We start from the raw sequence: 24,880 nt of genomic DNA, 5'->3' as shown, positions 1-24,880 counted from the left end.
GGAAAGAAGAACTGAATGCTTTCCTCCTATTCACTCCAATCAGTGCAATTTAACTTTAATCCATTTTGTTTACACAGCTGAGTAAAATTTCATTTGCATGAATGGCCCAAAAGTTTGAAAATCTCTCATCGACATGTTCTCTAAGGTTCATTCTATGTGTGATTCTGTCCTTCGATCCATCTTCCCAGCCAAAGTCGTAATACAATTGCCCACTTCTAACCATATCACTTCTCAACCTTCGGTGGTTCCATGAACCATTTCCAACCTACCTCCTTAATCTCCCTCTATTGTAGATCGGCCACATGGGACTCTGTATGACACTCCTTAAAGATGCTTTTACTTCTGTCTTTCTGCATGTTCTCCCCTTGCCTAGGATGCCTGGTTCCTCCCAGCCATGCCTCCCTTCAGTGATTTCCTCAAATGTTACTTGCTCCATGAAATCATCTATGATTTCGACACCTAGTAGCATTCTCTTCTATGTTCCTGTGTATTTTTTTATGGGGTTTTATGTGTCCAGGTCTCAACTTTCTTGCTAGATTAATGTTCCTTATGGGCAGGAATCAAATTTTACAGCTCTTTCTATCCAGCATAGGCGCAGCTCAGTACCATATCTATAGCAGCCATTTAAACTCTTTACTTGGTTGAAAACAGTGCATGCCCTGGCAGAGTGCATCCTACCTGTCCAAATATGTCTTCACCTGCCTGCCATCTTGTCACTTACCCCTCCCTCACTGCCTGCAGAAGGCCACAGTTAGAATGCACAGGTATTTCTCATTGTTCTCAGAAGATAAGGGTACCTGGTTGATGCTTGGGAGCTGAGAGAGTAAGATCTGGCAAACAAGCAGTGAAAGGGACATGAGAAAGGGACTGAGAGGGCTAAATAAGTCTAGAAGCCTTGGGTGACAGACAAACATAAGGCCTTTGGCCCAGGTGGGTAAAGTCTAGGCTGGGGCATTTGCCAGGGTTTTCAGACCTAGTGTCATGCAGCGGGAAGAGAGCAGCAGGCTTTGGAAAGGGACACACCTATGCTTAAAATTTATAGCTCTTTGACTTTGGGTGGATTTCTAACTCTCTGAGCCTCATTTACACGTTAAGACTAAATATATCTTTTGATATGCTCTGAGGGTTAGAAATGTCTCTGGTACAGAGGAGGGGCTCAACAGGTGGTATTACAGGTTGTGAAGAGGGAAAGGAGATCTAAAAAAATAAAGAGAGGAAACGGTAGTTCTTAACGTAAATGTCATTAATTGCTCTTTTTTTTTCATCTGGGATTTCACTGACCTCCTTTTTAACCATGGCTGAAGTAAAAATGTAGTTGTCTGGCATGTGCATAGGAATCACATGCGGATCTATTAAAATGAAGATTCTCATTCAGTGTGTCTGGGTGGACCTGAGATTGGACACTTGTGACGTCACGCTGCTAACTGTGAAAGTGTTGTTGATGCTGCTGGTCCATGAACCACACTGTGCGTAGCAAGGTGGTTGTCCATGTAGACTATTGAGATAAAGAAAGGTAGATGTGTCTGCTAGGCTGTCTGGTCTGCTTCTCTCACGTGTCTAAAAACTCCTGATCTTTTGAGGAGAATGAGGTCAGCTAAGGGAGGTGAAAGTGTGTCCGGGAGAGAAGCACCCCGTGGGATGACGGGCCAAAGGGCAGTTCTCTGGGGCTTATCTACAGTCCATATTTGGACACAACAAACTGGATTTAAATTCTACTCAGGGAACTTTGATCTCTTTGGACCTTGCTTGAAATGCTGGAATAGAAAATGAGTAAATGGGAGGCAAGATGTGGCTTTTGCAACAAAAGCCACCTTTTATCACCTAGCAAAGTAGTATGATGAGTCGGAAAAAGCACCAACACACAGTGCCAACTGAGTGAATTTAGTTAAACTATCTAGACCATCTTACACAGTTTCTCCAGCAATAAAATGAGACTAATAACTAAAGCTAATACAGCAAATGATTAACTGTACAATTTAGGTGGTGATTGTATGGGTAGTCACTGAACAATTCTTTCAATTTTCCTGCATGTTCGAAAATCTTTGTAATAAGGTAGAAATGAGAGAAATAGAGCACAGTAGATGTATCTAAATAACATTAGCCTAAAATGGTGTCTGAGGTGAATAACACCAAAGTTTTGAAGCATTAAGGCAGCAGAAGTGGGGTACCCCTTTGGGGGGAGGCAGCAGAAGTGGGGTACCCCTTTGGGGGGGGAGGCAGGATGCCAATAAAAAGTTCAGAGATTATTGAAAAAGAAAATAGAAAAATAACATTAGCTTAGTCTGAACAGTGGATACTCTCTGAGGGACTTTCTGTTAGCAGTTTTCGAAGTTACTTTGTAGGTATAAATATACATAAAATATCTCTGGAAGGATACACTAGAAAATGATAACATTGGTTCCCTCCAGGGAAGGAGAACTTTGTGGACAGAGGGCAAGAATGACAGGGAGACTTTCACTGTGTTTCCTTTGGTAAGTTTTGAATATCAGATGAAAAGTACATAATATCTATTTGAAAATAAATAAAATAAAAAACACAGAGCTCTCAAAGTCTAACAGTCTGCCTCTTTTCCAAGTAGTATAATAAGTGTTATGTTGCAGAACTTGCCGTGCATGGTTCTTGTTTAGCAAAGAATTCACTGTCCACCTTCATGAAATGGGGCTGGACCAACCCATCAACAATCAGCTGGCTCCATCTAGTTGAGGATGTTTTTAGCAAGGAGCCAAAGGAAAGCATTGTCCATTTCTGCCTTCCAGACAGGGCTGGGCTCAGGAAATAACTCAGTTGGGAAGCCCAGAAGAATGAGGGATACAGAGGTAGACTAGAGGTCTGGTCTACTGCTGTAGGCTTTCACTAAAGGAGGCAGACAGAGATAGGGAGTGAGGAACTATACCTCATAACTGGGGCAATAATAGTTTACATACTCCATACTTTAGAGTTTACAAAGTATTCATAAACATCACCTCCTCTGAGCCACACAACTGCCCTAGGAGTTAAGTGGGCATGGATATTGTCCTGTTTTACTGAAGAGGAAACTAAGTGTGGTGGCCCTGACATATGCCTTTCAGATAACCTTCCAACTGCAGGAAACAACCAGGGGCCCCTGCTGCGTTCTGAAGTCCATCGATGTGTTTTAGCTGCGGTCATGCTACCTGTGGGCTGCTCCCAGCTAGTGGCAGGCTGTTGGAGGCGTGGGACTCTGATGGCTTGAATGCTCCCCCACAGCCTTGCTGAACTTGTTAGAGTACACTGCAATCAAACATGCTTCCACCCAACCGCCTTTCCTTCCCTTTCTTCTTCACTCCTGATGAGGCCAATGTCACAGTCCGATGGCTCTCCCAGCCTCTCCTGGCTCCCTCCCATTTCCTCTTAGAGGAATTTCCTGCAAGTTTAATACTGTTTGGGCATAAAACAGATCTGGGTGAGTCCAGGCTGTACTTCTAATCAATGCACTATATTGACTTTCTTTTCATGAACTTCATGTCAACTTGAATCACCCGATGGGCGCTTCCTTTTTCCTATCATTTTAAATATTTTATTATTAAAAATACTTATGTGTATGTGATTGTGTCTGGTGTATTACATAGACATATAAATGAAAATTATTTTAATCTTGTCAAAAATGTAATTGTGCATTATTAAATTATGTAAACTTTTTAGATTGAGTTCACAAAGCTATCTGTTTAGTTTATATGCAGATTTTGAGGTTTCTTTTATTGTTGTTTTTTGTTTAATAATTTGTACTCTACCATTCTCTAGCTCCATTTTTTATTGTCCTTTAGAGTGTACTAGGGTTTATAATTATCTGGCCAACCTAGAGATTTTAGGAATTTATGTAGGCCAAACAAACTAACATTTGCAGGTAGCCCTTATGGTCTGGCAGGGAATATCAAAAACCCAAAAATGCTAGTCTAAGAAGGAAGCTATTGAATTGGTTATCACCAGAAGAATGAGGACACTGTAAGCTGTGAACAGGATACATTTTAACCTAAGGTGGAGAGGAGGCAGAGGAATCAGCAGGCTCTTACTTCTAGATTCTTCCTGGAATTGACTGGCAGCAATCTGGCTGGCTGTTTGCATGAGTTCCTGGGACTCCATCAGGAGATCATTATGAACTCATAGAATTATTTTCTCAGAACAATTAGGTCTTCATTTCTAAAGTGTGTTTGGCTGGGAAAGAAAGCAGGGACCTCTCAAGGGCCAGTTGGAGTGATGCATGAAAGAAGGACTACAGAGTGACAGTGGAGAGGATTTTGAAACAACTCGAATAAATTGAATCTTGTGGAAGCAATCCTCATTGACAGCAGACCGAATCATTATAATGCTTACCTCCTGCTCATCTGTCCTTATGGAGACAAGAAGTATGGCTGGAGAGTAGGAGGAGAGTGCCAAAGTCAGAAAGGCCTAAGGAAAGCGAGACCTTGAGCAACAGTACTTGATTTGGTGAAGAAATAAAGAATATCTTTAAAGAACTGTATATGTAAACAGACTGGTGATTAGCAGGAATCAGTAGGAGGGGGGATGGGGGCAGGGAGAGAAAGAAAACAATATTATTTTGCCTGTTTACAACAGTTAGAATGCTCAGATATTAATTATATTTTGGGCTCTTCAAGAGCAGGAGTTGTGAATTTTCTCTCTGTTGTGTCCCAATGTTTCCTAGTACAAAGCAGCATGCATGGCAGGGCCTCCTTGAATACAGCATCTTGTTCTTTGGGATGTCATAGAAAATGGGTCCTTGGCTCACTGTCAATACGCATACCCAGGAGAACAGAAGTTCCCCACTTCAACTCCAACAGTCTTCCTTCACATATTTTGAGGTCTCTACCTAACAGTCTAGTTCTAACACAAGTCTTTGACTAAACATGAGATTTGTTGTTGCCAGCAGCCTATGCTAGATTAAACTCCTATGGCCATTAGCCACTTTCTAAACAAAAGGTGTGGTGTGGAGAGTGGGAATAGGTGATTGGGGGTGGTGGTGGGCAAGGACCTGAAGGGAAATTGTTCTTTCTGACAGGCGAAGACAGTGCCTGCAGACCCAAGAGAATGAGTCACAGGAAAAGGAAGCCCTGGGGCTTTTACTTTTTATAAGATTGGTATCCTTATAATTTCCTACCTATTCAGAGAATTAGTAAAGAGATGCCAGATTTTCTCAGGGACTCCCACAGCTGCTTGAAGATTGTACTAGGGATTCCTAAAAATAGGCAGGAATATCACAAGAATATCTAGCATAAAGTTAATGATGGGAATATGTGATCCATTGCTAAGGGATATGCAAGCTGCCTTTTGTATGTTAACCTTGTATCCTGTGTATGTGAGGAGAACAAACTTTCCTCTGCCCTCAAGGTTCTTATGGCTCATCTAATAATCAAATAGACATGAGACAGATTAGCAAGAGAAAATAACCAAACCTAATTCATACATATGTACGGGAACACCATACACGTAAGGGAATCAGAGACCTCATATACATGAGCGGTTCAAAGATAGAAGCTGGGGTTGAGGAGTATAAGACATTCTGAGCTAGGGATGAGCTAATGTGCCTTGGGGGCTTCAAAGGGTCATCACAGAATGATAAGAAGAGCAGATATTTAGAAAATAGAAATTTGCCCTGCCATATAGGTGAGTCAAAAAGAGATTATCGCTGATAATCTCTTTTTATGGGCAAGGCCCCTAATTCAAGTTCTTCTAGGTAGTTAAAGGAAGGAGAAGTTTCTCTTAACCCTGAAGCTAAAACTACTCTTAGCTCAAAACAATCTCCATGCTACAGAAGCACATTTTAGGGTAACTAGCTCTGAATCCCCGCATTTGCATTAATCTTTGCTATAATCTCTTATTAGTTGCAGAAATTCTTTTGTCCATTCTTTTGAATTTTCTATATAAACTGTCATGTCATCTGTGAACAGAGACAGTTTTATTTCTTTATTCCCAATCTATATATCTTTTATTTCCTTTTGTTGTCTTTTAGCCAAAACTGCCAGTATGATGTTGAAAAGGAATGGTGAGAGGGAACATCCTTACCTTGCACCTGATCATACTGGGTAAGCTTTAAGTTTCTCACATGGCAATGCTTTTTGTTCTTAAATTTTCTCTGTTATGCTTTCTGCTTACAAAAGGAGAAATATGGGCTCATTAAACATTTGCAAATGTTTTAAGAAATATATATTATGAAAAGTGGAAGGTTTTTACAATCTATGCCTGCCTATCCCAAATTGCCAGTTATATGGTATGTTTCTCAAGTGGTATATTTTGTGATTTTGAAGCAGATTGTGTCTTAACACACAATATCTCTGACCCCCCCACACACAAAAAAATAATTGTACCACAAACTGAGATTCCTTGGCAGTTTAAAATTTATGTATCAAGTCGTGTGTATATTCATGTGTAAAAGAGAGAAAGACAGAATAAATGTGATGAAATCACCCCTACTTCTTTTCTGGGAAATGTTCTTCAGTTCTTGATTTTTATCTTTCATGGGAAATTGTGTTTTGTATTAAGTATTCAGATCATTTCTTTACCATGAATGTGTAAAATTTAGTTAAATCCCAGAATGTTCTAATCAGAATTATCCAAAAAATAAAAAATAAAAATAAAGGACTGTTTAAGAGTTATGAGCCACATGTGCACTCATCGGTTGGACAGCTGTCAAGAACATGGTGGCCTGAGTGTAGTTTCTGCCCAAGGATCTCCAAAGTTCTTATGAGCACATGAAGGGAAGGAGCCATGCTTTATTAGATGCCCAGCAAGGATAGCCTGGAATGGTGGTTTGAAAATTCCATTTATGAATGAATGGGAATCTGTCATTTAAACTTGGATCTCATATGGAAGCAAAACCTTTGGGGATGTATCACCACCAAGCAGTTTCAACGACTGGTGCTGGCTAGTTGGGAATGTGTGTTGCTTAGAGAAGGCAGGTGTAGAAGCCCAGCAGGTATCTAGGAATAAGTCCTGTAACACTATAGCTGCCTCTGCTTAGCTTAGTCTCCCATACCCACACTCATGCTTTTTCAGAACATTAGAGAGACTATGTCTTGATTCATGAATTAGGCTTGAAATTTTGAGACCCCCTAACTGGCCATCTCTAAGCAGCTGTGGGACTTCCTGACTCAGGTTCATGTGTGGAAGTTCACAGTTGAATTTTCTAGAACAGGTGAGCCACGCCCAGTTACAGGCTTTCTGTAATCGAGCTGCTAGGTAGAAATCAGCAATCATCAGTGACTCCTCTGGCTAATTGTTTAGTTTTTGAGCATTAATTACAATCTAATAAAAATCTTCATTAAAAAAAAAACCTTTTTATTCTGTCACAAGTAATGTATGTTTGTTTTAGAGAATGGAGATAAACAACAAGAAAAATGAGCTGTAATTTTTCTACCAAATGGTAACTATAATTAATATTTTGGTATAGTTCCTTTTAAAATCTTCATATTTTAATAAGCTTTTAATAAATAGATATTTTATAGCTACACGAGAAAGTGTTTTTCTTTTATTTCAACTTAGGGATAGCTATTATGTTTCTTGTCTCTTTTTTTCTTTTCAGAAATACGTTATTACTTGCATTTTTCAAAAACATTTGACCATGAATTATTTTTATTCAATCCTTAAGGCAACCTCAGAAGTTTTAGATATCTGTGTCCTTATCTTCTGGACACTGAGAGCTACTAAGATTTCATTTCAAAAGTATGACAATGCATTCTATTAACTGCAGATTGAGAAGCAGTTAAATTTGTTTGCTTTGGGTATTTCAGTACACATTCTGTCAAATGGCATTCTTTTTTACTTACATTTTTGGAAGAAGGCCATGTTTGAAAAAGCTTTATATTGATTCACAGAGCAAAGTTCTTGGACCTTGATTAGTGTTGCTTTAGTTTCATCCTTAACAGGACTATAACATTTCTGTCCTCCTTGATTATAAGTCTTTTGTCTTAAGAGGTATATTCAAATAGTCACGATGCTTAGACTGGAGTTATGTGGGTGACTGTCAACCTGAACACACAATTGCAGAATATTTACTGTTCATGACACATTTAGCGAAAAAATAAGCTACGGAATAATATCAATAAAAAACTCATTTTTATGAAAATATAAAATTAGTTGGAAACATTGTCTTAGAAAAAATATGGGAATGCTATAATCCAAAATATCAGCAGCATAGTTATGGGTGATGATTATTATTTCATTCATGGTTGTTTTTAATTTTTTTCTTCCATATACATGTTATACTTTTCATATATTATTTATATAATCAAATAAAATGTTGTTTTATGTCTTTACTGATCAAAATCAAAATGATACTTCAATAAAGAAAATTCCATTTATCTCAACTTTCTCTCCCTCCCAGTGTCTCTCCTACTTATCTAAAACATTTGTCAAGCTAAGTGCTATATATTTTCCTCTGAACTCTGAGAGGATGATTTTGAGAAGCAAAAATTATGTAAGAAGAGTAGGTGGGAGGAGGAATAAAAAACCAGCATATATTATGGGTATGATGTTCAATTTAATTCACTTCTGCATTACCTAGGTACATATAGATCTAGTTATTGGTCTGCTTTTCCCAGATAATATCTTGCAACCTGTAAGGCTAGCCTGAAGCTCCTTAATGTAGGAAGAGGGGAGTGTTTTTGAGTCCATATCTTAATACCTCTCTATTAGTAATATCTAATCAAATTCTAAGTGATCAATGTAAATGAGGGCAGTAGCTAGCTGTGCCCTAGGCCATTTTATGCACACAGAAGCACATAGGGACTCACTGGGTTAAATAATCAGTAGAGTCTCTTCCTGCTCTAAAATTCTAGGTTTATCATCTGGGCTTTTTGGCCCTAAATTAAAATGACCTGACAAGGATTCTTAATTCTTGAGAACAAGAGGGAAAAAGACATAAACGTGTTATTCACGGGCCTTTGAAAACGGATCAAGCCTGGGAACTCACACATAGGTAGCATATGAGAGACGGTGTGTGCTTGTGTGCTTATTTGGGGCAGACTTGCTTAACTTCACATAAGCCTTCTTCCCTATCTACCAAGCACAATTCTCTTCTGGTGTCCTAAGGAAATGCCTCTCACTTTTTTTTTTCTTCTGTTTATTTCATACTACTTCACATCCCCTTGCTCTTTATTTTAACATTGATTCAACAAACATTTACTAGGGACCATTAGACTTTACCCTTTAGAGACAGCATGATATAGCTGAAAAAACTTTGTCTTCAAGATTGTAGGCCCAGCTCTATCACTTACAAGATGGGTAACCTTGAACAAGAGATTTTGAATCAGAGCACAGAATAAGAATAGCATGTTTTTCCTACTTCGCATATGTATTTTGTAAACTGTTTTGAAAATTTCTTTTTATTAACTTCTAAAATGCCCCTAGGAGAAGTAGAAGCTAAAATAAATGAATGGGACTACATCAAACTAAAAAGCTTCTGCTCAACAAAAGAAACCATCAACAAGGTAAAGAGACAAACATCAGAATGGGAAAATATATTTGCAAGCAATGCCTCTGCTAAGGGCCTAATATTCAAAATATACAAAAAACTCATACAACTCAATAACAACAAAAAAACAAATGATTCAATCAAAAAATGGGCAGAGGACCTGAACAGACACTTCTCCCTAGAGGACATACAAATGGCTAACAAATATATGAAAAGATGCTCAACACGCTAGCTATTAGGGAAATGCAAATCGAAACCACTATGAGATACCATCTCACACCTGTTAGAACAGCTATAATCAACAGGACAAGTGATAACAAATGTTGGAGAGGATGCGGAGAAAAAGGAACCCTCATACACTGCTGGTGAGACTGCAAATTGGTACAGCCGCTATGGAAAACAGTATGGAGGTTCCTCAAAAAATTGAGAATTGATCTACCTTTGATCCAGCAATCCCTCTACTGGGTATTTACCCCATATCCAAAAAGATACTTGCACACTGATGTTCGTAGGAGCATTATTCACAGTGGCCAGGACATGAAAGCAACCGAAATGTCCTACGATAGATGATTGGCTAAAGAAGCTGTGGTACATATATACGATGGAATATTACTCAGCCATAAGAAGAGATGAAATAATGCCATTTACAGCAACATGGATGGACCTCAAGATAATCATACTAAGCAAAATAAGCCAGACAGAAAAAGTTGAAAATCACGTGATATCACTTATATGTTGGATATAAACCTAAAAGCAACAAATGAGCAAGACAAACAAACAGACTCATGGGCATAGAATATAGGCTAATGGTTACCAGAGGACTATAGACTAGTGGTTACTAATGGGGTGAGGGAAGAGAGGGGAGGTAGACAGGGTAAAGGGGGTCAAATATAGGGTTTAGGGGGAGGGTGAAGTGGGTAAAGGGGATCAAATATATGGTAGCTGAAGGAAACTGGACTTTGGGTGGTAAACACACTCTAGAATATACAGTTGTCAAATGATAATAATGTACACCTGAAAATTATATAATTGTATTAACCAGTGTTACCCCAATAAACTTAATTTAAAAATTTTAAATAAATAAATAAATAAATAAAATGCCTCTAGGAGAGATGACTTAATAAACTAGTCTTTAGCATTTTGGTTTAAATTCATTTATAAAGTGAATTTGACTTTTTAGTTGAGAGCACAAGCTTGTTAGGATTGGAGTGTGTTGGGGACGATACTGTAACAGGGAGACTCAAAGCAGGCACAAAACATTAATGCACCTAGGGAAAGGAGGATTCTATAAGGAGGAGAAAAGGAGCTAAAAAAGTGAGGTTCCCTCAGATAATACTTTGCCTGCTTTGAATTTCCCGTGGTCAGGCCCTGATTGTCAGTGTGACTTGGATACATAGTAGACTGTAGCCCCTAAGCAGAGCTTTGTAGGTTACCTAGGACAAATGCCATTTATTCTACAAAGCGAACTGCCATGCTCCAGTAACTGCTGGTGAGACTTGGGGTTCTTAGGCCTTAAAGTTGGAAATTTCTCTTTCTATTGTTAGGGCTGGCCAGTACGCTTGAGTTAGAGTGTAGGTTATAAAGGGCAATTCTTTAGGCCAAAATGATTTGATGAAACAGACTAATTGTTGAGTTGTTTTGTTGTATACATTGTAGAAAGGCCATAGAGTCAGGTCAGGCATCTCAGATTCTGGTTTCAGCTCTGCCAGCTGTGATGCCTTAGGCAAATCACTCTGCAGCTTTGTTCCTCAGAAGAGTCTGGTGAATACAGTGTTTCTTAAAGTGTAGTTCTTTGTTTACCTGCATCAGAATGTCCTAGGCTAGTTTTTAAACATTTCTGGACTTCATAAATCTGCATTTTAACAAGTGTCCTTAGGCCAATATCGTGTACACAGAAAACCACTGGATGGGACCATCTATAGGATCTCTTTTCTTAGTTAGCTTTAGTTTTTTATGAACAAAGCAAGATTAAAAGAAGAAAGAAAATGACATTTGCTAATAACCTACTGTTTGCCTGGTGCTGTGTTTGGGACCTTATACACATTATCTGATTTTTCTTCACAATAACCCTTTGAGGTAGGTATTACCATTACCACCATAGTATGCATACATTCGAAGTTGAGTCTCTGAAAACTTCTAGTTAAAGGATGAATAAGTTCTGGAAATGTAATATATAGCATGATAACTGTAGTTAACAATAATGTATATTTGAAAGTTACTAAGAGAGTAGATTTTAAAAGTTCTCATCACAAACACAAAAATTGTAACTGTGAGGTGATTGATGTGTTAACCTTATTGTGGCAATCCTTTTTCAATACATACATATATAACATCACTACATCGTACACCTTAAATTTATACAATATTATATGTCTATTGTATCTCAATAATGCTGGAAACAAAAAGTTGGGACTCTGATTTTAAAGTTAATGTTTTTTTTACCCCCACAGTATCAAGTGTAGTAAGAAACTACACTTGATCTTAGCCGAAAGACCAAGAAAACAAAGTAAGAAACTGCAAAAGAGCTTATAGTAATTGATAAGCTCCAGTGTAGTACTTTATCTGCATACAATAGATTACTATTTTAGGAACTGTTTCTTCATTCTTGTTGAGTCACTGAGTTTCTCTTATTGTGAACATTAATTACCTTCATCTTAATTTCTCTTTGCCTTATTTTTCTTACCTATTTAAAATTTATTCTTTCTGTATTCTATAAATTTTAAGGCAATTTAAGTTCTTTGTGTGTGATGGGGAATAAATTAGATATAAATAACAAAAAGCTTTATTATAAATTTATTTAAAATTGCATTCACTTAAAGAGAATAGAAATACATGAAATTGTGACAGCCCAAGATAATTTCAGTTTTAAAATTTCAAAACTATAATGGAGAGGAAAACGGATTAGATGGAAAATAAATTTGAAATTTGGCAAGACATATCTTTTGATTGCTTTGACTTGACTTAGCTATATTTACTTCATCTAGGGAAGGGAAGGGGCCATGGCGGGCTAAAAGATCTGAAGTTCAGTTGGACAGAGGAGGTTGGTCTGTTTGAAAACTGAATCAAGATGAATTCCGTGTGAAAGAGAAATTGCCTTTTCCTCTCTAAGGTATTTAGAAGGGAATAAAAGAAGAATGGCAGAAGATTAAGGTTTGGGGATGATTTGGCAGGTAGATTAATTGGATAACCCAAGAGATTCTTCCTGCTGGTGACCAGTTGGCATGGAGTTTGAACTGGTCAAAATAGAAATCATCTTGCCTCATGACTCATTACTTGTGACCCATTCTCTTTGTCTCTGGTCCCTGAGAAAAGTAGCTTTATCTAATTTCAATCTCAGGTGAAAAGAAATGAACATAGAAATATTTCCCCTGTGTTTGGATAGAGCTGTCTTATGACAAGGGAGTAGGAAAAAGTATCTGTTTGGTTTGAGATAATAATTATAGGAAGGGCATCGTAAAACTAAACAATGTAAGGTATTATTGCGGGTGCGGATTAGGATAATACAGCTGGAAGGAACACTAGGTATCATCTAATTCCTTCATCTTACAGGCACTGAGGCCTATGAGAGTCAAGTGTGACCAATAAGCTGAAAAACTAGTACAATGAACACCTATATATCCTTTACCTAGAACATGAAGGCAAATTATTTTCATTTTATAGATGATGAAACTAAGTCAAAGAGAAGTTAGGTAATTAGCTCAGGTCATGCCTCTGGGATCCAGTCTTGCCTAGCTTGTGGCTTAATCATTCATAAGACTATGGACAAATTCAGTCACTTTCCTGAGACTGTTTCTTTATTTTTAATAACAATACCCATTCCATTGAGTTTTCAGGCTGTTGTGAGGCTCAAATCCGAGGAACACGTGAAAGTGTTTTGTGAAGAATAAACAGTGGTGGTATTCAAAAGGGATATTGTTTAAAATGCAGGTTTCTACATCTCACCCCTTGTAGATCCTGATGCAGTAAGTTTGGAGTAGGAAGGAGAATGTTTGAAAAGCATGCTAGATGATTCTGATGTACTAGTTCCCCTACCAACCTATGAAAAAACACTTCTGTAAAACAATGGTTCTCTATAAAGACTATTAGAATCCCTTGGAGGACTTGGGTATTACTCTTGCCACAAGTTTCACATTCTCACAGATTCATGAAAAGAAAATTGCAGCTATAGAACTTGGTGTGCTATATCCTCTCTGGGCATGGAGAATCTGTACCTAAGATTGGTCCTTGGAGCCCTCTCCTTCACAGAGAAGTAATAGACAAGCAGAAGGAAGCTTGCTCATCCTTAAAGAGAACAAGTGACTCACAGGTTTAAAACAAACAAAAAAAGACTGAGGCATTTGTAGGTGAAAGGGCAAGAGTCTTCTGTTGCAAAGAGGTCAGATAGTGAGAAGTAAAAAAAAAAAAAAAAATTACTAAAAATTCCATACATTCCTGTGTCAGGAATAAATTAACTAAAGGCACACCAAACCTCTGCTTAGAGTACCAACAAAGCCAGAACAGCAAAAAAAGGAAAAGAAAAAAGTAACTATTTAATTGCTTAAAGCACTGAAGATGTCAACATGGGCGAGGGGAACTATTTTGGACTTCCTAACGTTTATTTCATGGTTTAATATTGTATTTTGAGATACATGGGAGTGGGTAGAAATGAGATAATTGTTTTTCTATGCTGAGGGCCTATAGATGTGTTCAGCCGTGTATAAGGCAATCATTTTTAATCGGTCAGGTTGGAGCTTTAAATATGATAAACAGTATCTACATTCTTGCAACATTATGTTAAGGGTGGAAAATTTTCAAGTGAGCAAACTAGCTAAGTCAGCTACAGGGAAGAAATATCTTTAGATATCAGAAGTTGTCCTACTTACTTGTGTGTGGTTTAGGAAGTGTATTGTATAAAATATGTAGATGGCCAATGTCTGCTTCTGTAATCCATTTACTTGTTAATTAAGGGTGTTGTTCCGGGCAAAGATATGCTAAAAGCCAACTTCCACTTCTGTACTTCTGTAATCTGCTGGCTTGTTCAGGAGACCACCAGGATATGGTCTTGAGCTTTATCAGCTGCCTGCTCTGAAAGCTCGGGGCTGATCTCCTCTAACCCTGAGTGGTAGAGAGTCAGTCACCGGCCGGCTAATAAAGGCTCATAATTAATCTCAATTGGTTCCGTGGGTCTCAGAATCGTTCATGCCATAACAATTAGGTAAGTAATTGAGGTGAACGCCTTTAAGGTCTTCTCACATTTCAAATTCCGTATTGGCAAACAAAGCCAGCCTCCGGGCTCTAACTCATCGCCAGCTCCCCTTGCTCAGCATTTTGGAGGGCAGAGGACCTGGCGGCCGCCCCTGACACTTCCCGTCCCCCAACTGCCCAGTCTAGTTTACCTTCTCAAGAGCTAGACCTGTAAAGGCCGAGATCCCCGCCACTCACTTGGGGAGAGGTCCACGGAACACCTACCTACCCCGCCCGGGACGTTTGCACAACATGTTTGCTCAAATCGTGTGGTTGAAGTTCCAGAATTTTACACAAGAAAAACTGAGACTCAGATGTTGATGACTTAAGTTTCTTAAATAAATAAATAAAGTGCATAACTCACATTTTAAAACATGGCCACCTTGTAAAACAGACATAGGCCGATTCGGGTTTAAGTTTCGCTGGGAAAAAAATAAGGGGACCAACCAGTGGTAATCAAAGCCTTTTTTGGAAGCTCTTGATTCAACTTTAAATTAGAAATATGTATGAGGAATTGCCTTTAAACTCAGAAGAGCAGTGAAACAAATCTCTATAGGTCTGTCATCGGGTTAGAATTTTACAAAACTTTGAAAGTTATTTGTTTGCTATTAATAAGTCTAGAATCCCTGTTTGCGTTTTTACAAAGTTCTATTTTGAGGACCGATACGAATCGGGTTAGTGTTAATTTGTTCGCGCGACTCCCCCACCGTCTTTTACAAAACACCAGAGCTGACCCCGGCGCTGGCTGCATTTTGCCACGAGCCTTCCAGGACCCCCTAACTCAGACAGAGCCCCGCACTCAGGCAGGATACTCCTTCGCCCAGACATGGGGCCCCACTGCCGGAGGCGGGCCCGAGGTGGGGGAAGGGCGCCGGGGCGAGCCGAGGACGATGCTCGCGCTCGGCCGCTGCGCGTTCGGGTCCCGGCCGCCAGTCACGTGCTGCGGGGCGGGGCGGGGCTGGTCATATTAGTCGGGTCGCCGGCGCCTCCTACTCTTTGAACGCTGTAGGTCCTGTGGACACTGGGAGTGTGGGGTTCGCTGGATTCTCGCGTCTTGGCTGCTTTCGGTCGGTGGGTGCGCGCCCCCTGTGGTCCGGTCCCCTGCGAGGCACTAGGTTGGATGGCGGGAGTCGTGGCCCGTGGGGCCTTCGTGGCCCGTGGGTCCGGCCTTTTCGCCCCCGGGCCCTGGTGGGAAGGGGCGGTCTCTTGGGCCTGCGCTTTTGACTTTTGCTTTATGTTCGTTGAGTCTTTTCTGCCTGCTGCTCTAGTACCGTTGTAGTTTCTTGGCGTGGTTGCAGGATAACATTTTCCATTTGTCCCGAAAGGACATTATTTAAAAAGAAGTGCATTGGAACATCGTCTTACAGCGGAATTTTATGGGGTGCGCAGTAACAGCAGGGCAGGCGATGCTGGCGCCTGACTTCCGCCTTCAGCGCGGTTCTTTTTTATTGTAAAACTGGGATCCTCGGTGGCCAGACAGTGAACTGATTGGTCCAGAAGTAGTGGACAGCGGGCTGTGCTGGTTCTTGTAATTTCCCAGCTCTACTGCTTAGCAGGGAGGCAATATTGCGTGAATGTGGGTCGTTGGGGACACTAAATTTACATTTAAAAGTGTTTTGAAATGTTTCTCAATTCATCCGAGCACCTCTTTCCACCTGTGCTTAGTCACCACTAAACCATTTTCACTCCTTTGACAAAGGAGAATAAATCTCTCCCAAATGCTCCAACTTGTTAGTCCTGACTGCCGAAGATGTCTCCTGCTTGAAATCTCTCTTTAGTTTTAACATGGATTTTAACTTGATTAGCATTTGTGTGTACAGATATTCTCCTTCTACAGGTATCCTACTCTCCTGGTGGAGAAACAAGACAAATATATCAACAACTTTGCTTTTCCCTTCAGAGTCTCTTTTCCATTGGAAATTTACACAGGAGCTCTGAAACCTTGCTTCAGAAGAGGTTTGGCCAGGGGAAAACCCTCAGAGCTTGAGTGTGGGAAGAAGCAGAGAAGACATCTTGATTTTTCTACTTGGAATTAGCTTCGCTTGGGTTGGGAAATGAATCTGAGAAAGTTTTATCCTAGAGTCGTGAAATAAGTTTCTCTTCCGCAGATTTCTTCTTTCTCCAGGAAGGAAAATGGCATCTGTAGCAGTTGATCCACAACTGGTATGAATTTTAAATCGCTGTTTCTTGATTCTTATCCCTCTCCGTGTGTTTTGAGAAATTAACTCCTCACGTTGGTTTCAGAGTGTGGTGTCTAGGGTGGCCAACTTACCCTTGGTTAGCTCGACGTATGACCTTGTCTCCTCCGCTTACGTCACTACGAAGGATCAGTATCCCTGCTTGAAATCTGTATGCGAGATTGCGGAGAAGGGCGTGAAGACCATCACCTCTGTGGCTGTGATGAGTGCTCTGCCCATCATCCAGAAGCTAGAGCCACAAAGTGAGTTCTCATTTCCTCCTCAAGATTTAGTTCAATGGACCTGTCAGGAGTGAGCATGAAGCTGGTTTGAATATGGCAAATGCCAGCTTAATGCCCTGAGCACACAGCAGCAACCTTAAGGAATCTTTGGATTTCCTAAGGCACATGCTGCCTTTGTCTAGAAACCTCCAGGTGATCCTCATTGTTATAGAAGGCCTGCTTTTTAGCAATGGCAGATGTTCATGATACTTGTAAAAAATCCCCCAGAGATGCTTCTGTGTTGGCATTGAGAGCACTAGGGGAACTAGTGGGTGAACTGAAATAACTGACTTCCTTGGGCACAGACAGTGTACATACACTGCTTAAAAAAAAAAAATTATTGAGATATAATTAACACACCACACAATTCACCCACTTAACATGTACAATTCAGTGATTTTTTAATATATTCACAGAGTTGTGCAGGCATCACCACAATCAATTTTAGAACATTTTTATCACCCAGAAAGGAACCTCATATCAGTTTGTTTGCATGATGAAAAGTTCTGGAATTGATAGTGGTGATAGTTGTAAACATCGTGAATGAACTTAGTGCCACTGAATTGTACACTTAAAAATAGTTAAAATGGTGAAGGCTATGTTATTTATATTTTACCGCAATTTTTAAAAAACAGAAACCTTATACCCATTAGCAGTTACTCTACTTTTTACTCCTCCACCACAACTGCTAATCTACTTTCTGTCTTTTATAGATTTGCCTATTCTGGACATTCAATATAAACAGTCATAAAATATGTATTCTTTTATGATTTGCTGCTTTTACTTAGTATAACAGTTTCAAGGTTTATCTATGTTGTAGCATTATCTCAGTATTTCATTCCTTTATTGTGGAATAATACTCCATTGTGTGGATAGATCATATTCATCACGGTGGACATTTGAGTGCTTTTTGGCGATACAAATAATGGTACTGTGAACATTTGTTCACAAGTTTTTGTGTGGACATATGTTCTCAGTTCTCCTGGTATATAGGAATGGAATAGCTGGGTCATATAAGTGTGTAAGATTTTGAGGAACTGCCAGACTGTTTTCCAAAGTCGCTACACCATTTTATATTCCCACTAGCAGTGTATGAAGGTTCTGCACGTTATGAATCCTTTTGAATGAAGATTTAAATCATTTGCTGAAATGGTTAAGTTATGGACTTTCTGGAGTATAATAAATATTTAGAGACCAGTTTTCCACTTCTGCTACTTCCCAAATAAATTTGTGACTAGTGCCTGGCTTGGTCATCATTAGGGGAAAGCTCAGACTAAAATCTAGGCCTTGTTAGGAAGGTCCAGGGTGGTGTTAGTATATACTGTTTCCTGGTGATAACGCAAAATACATTGCCACCTATTGAATTAAGTGTAGGTAGGTGTTAAACTAGCATGGAAATGTCACTTTTCAGAGTTTTAGATACTTTATTTGCTGAATGAGAGTTCAGGTGAGTCTTGGCTTCTCTTGGCATTACCCTTAGGGGCCAGTTGATGAGAAAGAAGCATTTTAGCCAGCTTCCTACGCGGCTTGTCACATTCTCTGCCTGTGGCTCCCCCACCCCTTTATTTCCCTGTCTGTACAAGAAAGTTGCCAGCAACCAGCCAACCCTCTTCCTGTCTGAGTTAGAGCCTAGGCAGTGCATTGTATGGTAAATGAAGGTCAACATTCCTGCTGTTTTTTTATAACACTGAGTGTTTAAGGTATAATAGTTGGTGTGTTCATTCTATACGTACATTTTTCATTTTCCCGATTTTAATTCTTCTAGTTGCTGTTGCCAATACCTATGCCTGTAAGGGACTAGACAGGATTGAGGAAAAACTGCCTATTCTGAATCAGCCAACAAACCAGGTGAGCTTGCAACAAAAGTGCTGAGGCTTTCCATCTCACATGTTTTTGGGTTCTACCTGTTTAGCACAGGCTGTGCATACCATAAACAGGAAACATTTAATTGTTCCTTCAACCTGGATATATTTTTGAAAGAGCAATGGCCACTACAATACTTCCTGAACTGTTTGTCAGGTTATGCCAAGAAGCAGAGATGAATTAGCCACCTTTGAACTAGAATACTTTTAGTCTGAACTCTATCAATTTGTGGCTTTGCCTCTGCAAATGAAATTGTTCATAAATGACTTGATTCCTATGTGGTACTGGATAAATGCAGAGGTGTTATATAGAACCTTTTCTCACTTGGTATCTGAGAGCACATCCAGCAGGATGGAGAGTATGTCTGCCTATATGGTGGCCTTCTGGGGCTGTCTGTATGCGGCCAGGTGTGCATGGTACCTGTGTCTTTGCTCATAGGCATGCATGAGCTGCTCTCAGTATAAGCATGTCAACATGGAAAATGCCATTCTTCTCTAGAATACTCCTTGTATCTTTCTACAGGTTTACCTAGTTTAAAAAAAAATAACACCCTGACAGATTTTATACCTGTTTATCTCATCTGCTTCTCCAACAACTCTTAAGTGGTGGCAGGTAGGGCAAACATACCTGATAAAGAGATTGAGGCTTGTCAACTCTTAGTGACCTAACCAAGACTAGGGAGTGGAAGGGCCAGAGTCCTTCTTTAACTCTTCAACTATGCTGCCTTAGGTAAGACCTTAAATATGTATTTATGCTAGTGTTTCTCACCAGCTAAGTGATCTGTTCTTCTACTTGTAGGTTTTTGGCAATGCCAAAGGAGCTATGACTGGGGCAAAAGATGCTGTGATGACGACTGTGACCGGGGCCAAGGATTCTGTGGCCAGCACGATCACTGGGGTGGTGGACAAGACCAAAGGAGCGGTGACTGGCAGTGTAGAGAAGACCAAGTCTGTGGTCAATGGCAGCATTAACACAGTCCTGGGGAGTCGGATGATGCAGCTGGTGAGCAATGGCGTAGACAGTGCACTCACCACATCAGAGCTGCTGGTAGACCAGTACCTCCCTCTCACTGAGAAAGAACTAGGTAAGTGGATTTTTGTCTTGAGATGATGTTTTTTACTTATATCAGTCTTTTAAAACAGCTTCGTTGTGATATACTTATGTACGTAGTAAGTTTTGAAACTTTAGGAGAAATTAGCCTAGAGAAATATTTCCTATAGATGGATTGTCTTTAGTGGGCTGCTTTATAGAATCGTTAAATGTTTAGTGTCGACTATGTGCCAGGTAATGTGTTGCCCAAGAAGCTCACTCTGGTGGGAAGAGATGTATGTAGATGAACACATCAGATGCAGTGATACGTTCTGGGTAGTCAAACCTAGCAGCAGACATGAACTGTCTTGGGAAAATGAGTATATAATTGCTAGGTGGTTGGGTAGAATTTACAAAATCAAGATCTAGGTTAGATTCCAGGCCTCGTCACTTATAGCTGTGATCCCTTGTGGTGACTGTTCCTTCTTTCTAACTTCAGAAAAAGAAGCAAAAAAAGTCGAAGGATTTGATACCGTTCGGAAGCCAAGTTATTACGTTAGGCTAGGATCTCTGTCTACCAAGCTCCGCTCACGTGCCTACCAGCAGGCCCTTAGCAGGGTGAGAGAAGCTAAGCAAAAAAGCCAAGAAACCATTTCTCAACTCAATTCCATTGTTAACCTGGTGAGTAAAAGTTCACTTAAAGAGATCTGAAGGGAGTTCATTTATCTAGGGAGATAAGAATAAATGAAATGTAATCATGAAACCCAAGAATTTTAATCTTACCTTATGAACAACCCTATAGAAAAAAATAGGTGAACATTTTTATATAACCAGCTCACAGAAAAGAAAGTATAAATAGCCCATATATAGGAAGTGATGTTAATCTTATTCTGAGGAGTCACTTTACAGATGCCTTTCTTGTCCTGTCACACTGGCAAAGTGTGAAGTTTGAGGCAGTGGTGTATAGAGAAAGAGGTGTATTATGGACTTCTGGAGGAGTCCAGGGATGGTTCTCGGAAAGTCATAAACACATATATGCCTCTAGCAGTTTTACTCTTAGAACTTTATCCTACAGACATGAATAGTTGTTTGGAGATGCAAAAGACTGTAGACAGTGGGTATCAACTAATAGGAAACTTATTATATTGATATATCACAAAAGCCTATTGTGTAGCCATTAAAGATTGCCAAGTTATGGTACAGTGTGTTTTGTACGGTACGGTGTGTTTGGTGCTGCCATTAGAAGCCCATTTATTCTTGGAAGGGGAAATAAATGGCTGGCAGCAGGGAAGAGGAAGTTTGAATTCCTTTCTCTTTTTAAATTTTTTTCTTGTATTTTACTTGTATTACTTGTATTTACTTGTATTAAATTTCAGTTGCCTTACCTGTGCTAAACTGGAGATAAATTTAGAGACTTTTATGAATTAGAGGCAATAAAGAACTACAATTACTTCGTAATAAGTAACAATGATAGCAGGGATCTCGCTCTCCTTAAATGCTTAAGGATATTCTTGTTTTTTATGCTATGTGATTTACATCATAGATCTGAGAATAAGCTAACATAAATGTCTCACTAATTTGTTTCTTTGTTTGATTTCAACGTGTTCTAGATTGAATTTGCCAGGGAGAATGTGCACTGTGCCAACCAGAAAATTCAGGGTGCTCAGGATAAGCTCTATCTCTCCTGGGTAGAGTGGAAGAGAAACATTGGCTGTGATGATACTGATGAATCTCACTGTGCTGAGGTGAGCCAGTTTGGTCAAAGTCATCCACTACAGTTTCTGAAGTTCTACCAGACTTTTCAATTTTGTTGGCATTCCTCTTAGATCATTCGAGCAAAGGTTTAAAAAATACTGTGTACATAGGTTGCTTATCGTGTGACAGAAAAGCAAAACTGTGCAGTAACTTTGTCTATCCACCTGCAGTTATGCATATTGCCCCCAACAGGATTCAGCTAAATGAGAAACATGGGCCTTTCCCTCATCATGGGTACAAACTAACAGGAGATGTAGATAGGCATTTATACTGTCATAGTGTTTTTTGACAGCATAAAAATGGATTATGAGACTATAGAAAAGGTACCTAATTTGGTCTTGGATTGAGGATGGTTGAGTCAGATGACTTCCTGGAAGAAGTGAGTGCTAAGCTGAGACCAAGGGGGAGAATAAACTCGGTGAAAGGGCAAGAAAGGGACTCATATTCCAGACAGAAGAAATAGCATGTTGTAGTCCTAGAAAGTGGTTATTTGGGTTTTAAAAGTTAGTATGTGTATCTATGAATACTGCTATGTGACTAACACTGCTGCATTCAGAGTTCTTGTGAAGATTTTTTAAAAAGTCAAATCCACATATGTGATGGTCACATACCAGCTTCCTGTAATTGAAAAAATTAATACATAGCATTGTTGGATCCACTGCTAATTTTAAAACTTGTTTTATTTTTAGCACATTGAGTCACGTACTCTTGCTATTGCCCGCAACCTGACTCAGCAGCTCCAGACCACATGCTCTACCCTCCTGTCCAACGTCCAAGGGTTACCGCAGAACGTCCAAGATCAGGCCAGTCACTTGGGTGCGATGGCTGGAGACATCTACTCAGTGTTCCGCAATGCTTCCTCCTTTAAGGAAGTATCTGACGGCTTCCTTACTTCTAGCAAGGGGCAGCTGCAGAAAATGAAGGAGTCTTTAGATGATGTGATGGATTACCTTGTTAACAACACACCCCTCAACTGGCTGGTAGGTCCCTTTTATCCTCAGCTGGCCGAGTCTCAGCATACTCAGCACCAAGGTGCAGAGGACACGACCAGCCGGGAGGCCCAGCAACCTGAGCACACAACACATTAAACCTGTTCCTGTCACCAGTGCATGGTGCAGCCAGCCAGATGACACCTTCTGTTATGTTAAAATTAACCTGCTAGACAACTCTAAATTGAGGAAGCAGCTGGCTAGAAAAGAGGCCCTTAATTGTAGTAACTTCCAATTAGATTAAGAGCTTTAAAGTGTCTGGCATTAGCAGATGAGTTCTGTTTACCTGGCTGGTAAGAAAATGAGTGGTCTTGCATTTATGGTCTTAGTCTCTTGCTACTGTTGCTGTCTGTTTGTATTGAATAAAAACACCTTCATGTGGGCTGTGGTGTGAACTGGTGTCTGCTCCGTTTTGGTCTGAGCAGGTGTCATCACTGGTTTTTCTCACAATGCATGCTTGTACAACTTTAATTTTTTATTTTTCATAAAGGAATGCCGCTTAAGAATTCAATAAAATTCACTGCAGAATAGATCAGTTTCATGTTGTGTGTTCCATGTGCTTTGTGTGTTGCTTTCATAGAGCTGCTTCGCTTATATGACAGTTATTAATACACATACATGAATTCCAGTTGGCCTGTTAAGGAATTTGGCAGAGTAATAACAGTGGAAGATTAATGTCAAAAGTAGAATGTTTGATAACAAGTTTTAAACAAGTTAAAAGTTAATGTGCATATAAGAATTTTACTGGGCGACAGTTGTTGCCTTCATTTTTGTCCATTTACTGAACCCCTGATAGTGGGTTTTTAAGCTATTGGAAGGACCTCATGGCTGACTGCCTTGCTAAAAAGGAATCAAAGCTGAAAGGAAGCAAGTGGGTGACTGTTTGCATCAGTCTCATGTAAAGGCAGTAGGCATTTCTTGCCAACAGGCCATTGAGTTCTAGAATGAGATCGTTCAGTGTCCAAGCTCAGCTGGACTTAACTTACCGTGTTCTCACTTTGGGAGAAAGTCACTAACACTTGATGAGATACCTTTAGAAGATGGCATTAGAATAATTATTAGTAAAAAGACTTTTGGACTTTGGGTTCTTAATTTCCTGCCTAGGATATTCAGACCTCTAGCCCCCTCGATGTTGGTCAATTATTTAAGATATATAGATCGCCTTATTATAGCTGCTGGCTTCCAGACTGTTCAAAAAAACAAATCTTAAATTTAGTGAAATAGAACTACATGCTTCTGCCTATCGTCCTGAAAGGTTAGCAAGGCTGCCTTTCAGCAGAAGCAAAGTCTAAGTCTAATTCTTCTCTTTCTACTCTGGATCACCTCCCCATGAAAACAAGGAAGCAGCACATAACTTTATATGCACCTTGGGGGTGAATAAGTTAAAGAACTAAATTTTATCCCTTGAGGTAACTCTAGGAATCAGCAAACAGGTGAGTTGGATTGGAGGGTAGGGACTCACTGAGATTCTCGAAGCTAAGGTGCTTTTAGTTTCTGGAAAGATGGACTGTCACAATTTATGAGCTTCCAGAGTGGAGCCTATCTATTCACTTGCCTGCCTGCCCCCAGTGACTGGCATTTTCTAGCGTCTCTGTCTCTTAAAACTGTTTTTCTTCTAAATCCAAATTGGACATAATCCCGTCCCTCTTTACCTCAAAACTCCAAGGCTGGTATTTTGTGGTTTATTCTAATTGGTTGAAAAATTCATACAGTATAACTGTGCAAATGCTTTCTTATCCTGAACATAAACTTTTGCATTTCCCCATCATAAGAGTTACAGTGCCACCTGAATTGCTTGTGAGAAAGAGACATGTTTCAAAGCTTTTCTTCATGAGTGAGACAATATAAAGGACAACTCTTAGCTTCTAGAAGAACACCACTAGCCCTTACTTTCTGCCATGAGCTGTGCACATTAGTGGTGGTTTTATCTGTCTTTGTGTCTCAGCGAGTTTCATTGTCCCTTAATACATTTTGATCTATTATCAACATGTCTTAAGATTTGTGGCAGTCTTGCGTATTAAATTTTATTGTATAAATGGGCAGTTTGGGTTTAACAGACTCTTTCCCAAAGAAGACAATTCTTTTGAGGAAAATGCTAAACCTAGCACAGTAACTATGGCAGGTTTTTAATCATTTGGG

General features: G+C 39.7%; 1 protein-coding gene across 3 annotated transcripts; it reads left to right on the top strand.

Moving 5' to 3' along the window:
• Positions 1–6,017: 6,017 nt before the first annotated feature.
• PLIN2 (perilipin 2) lies at positions 6,018–22,898 on the top strand. Of its 3 annotated transcripts, none has more exons than XM_011365344.2 (8): positions 6,018–6,038; positions 16,756–16,810; positions 16,892–17,087; positions 18,871–18,953; positions 19,767–20,052; positions 20,497–20,678; positions 21,608–21,742; positions 22,442–22,898. In XM_011365344.2, exons 2-8 carry the CDS (start codon positions 16,781–16,783, stop codon positions 22,838–22,840), a joined length of 1,311 nt encoding a protein of 436 aa, XP_011363646.1. In that variant the 5' UTR covers positions 6,018–6,038; positions 16,756–16,780; the 3' UTR covers positions 22,841–22,898. The 3 variants fall into 3 exon arrangements, with proteins under 3 accessions (XP_011363646.1, XP_023389487.1, XP_023389488.1); XM_023533719.1 differs by lacking the exon at positions 6,018–6,038 and adding an exon at positions 15,574–15,718; XM_023533720.1 differs by lacking the exon at positions 6,018–6,038 and adding an exon at positions 15,585–15,714.
• The last annotated feature ends 1,982 nt before the right edge of the window (positions 22,899–24,880 follow it).

Source organism: Pteropus vampyrus, unplaced genomic scaffold, assembly GCF_000151845.1.
Source record: "Pteropus vampyrus isolate Shadow unplaced genomic scaffold, Pvam_2.0 Scaffold109, whole genome shotgun sequence".
Classification (NCBI taxonomy): domain Eukaryota; kingdom Metazoa; phylum Chordata; class Mammalia; order Chiroptera; family Pteropodidae; genus Pteropus; species Pteropus vampyrus.
This window is presented reverse-complemented; position numbering and strand designations above follow the sequence as displayed.

Bases quoted from the DNA above. Each gene is read 5' to 3' on its own strand.
- PLIN2 (XM_011365344.2), top strand. From the start codon at position 16,781: ATGGCATCTGTAGCAGTTGATCCACAACTG. The intron at 18,954-19,766 runs GTGAGCTTGCAA...TTCTACTTGTAG, and splicing joins TGAATCAGCCAACAAACCAG to GTTTTTGGCAATGCCAAAGG. The intron at 20,679-21,607 runs GTGAGTAAAAGT...AACGTGTTCTAG, and splicing joins TCAATTCCATTGTTAACCTG to ATTGAATTTGCCAGGGAGAA.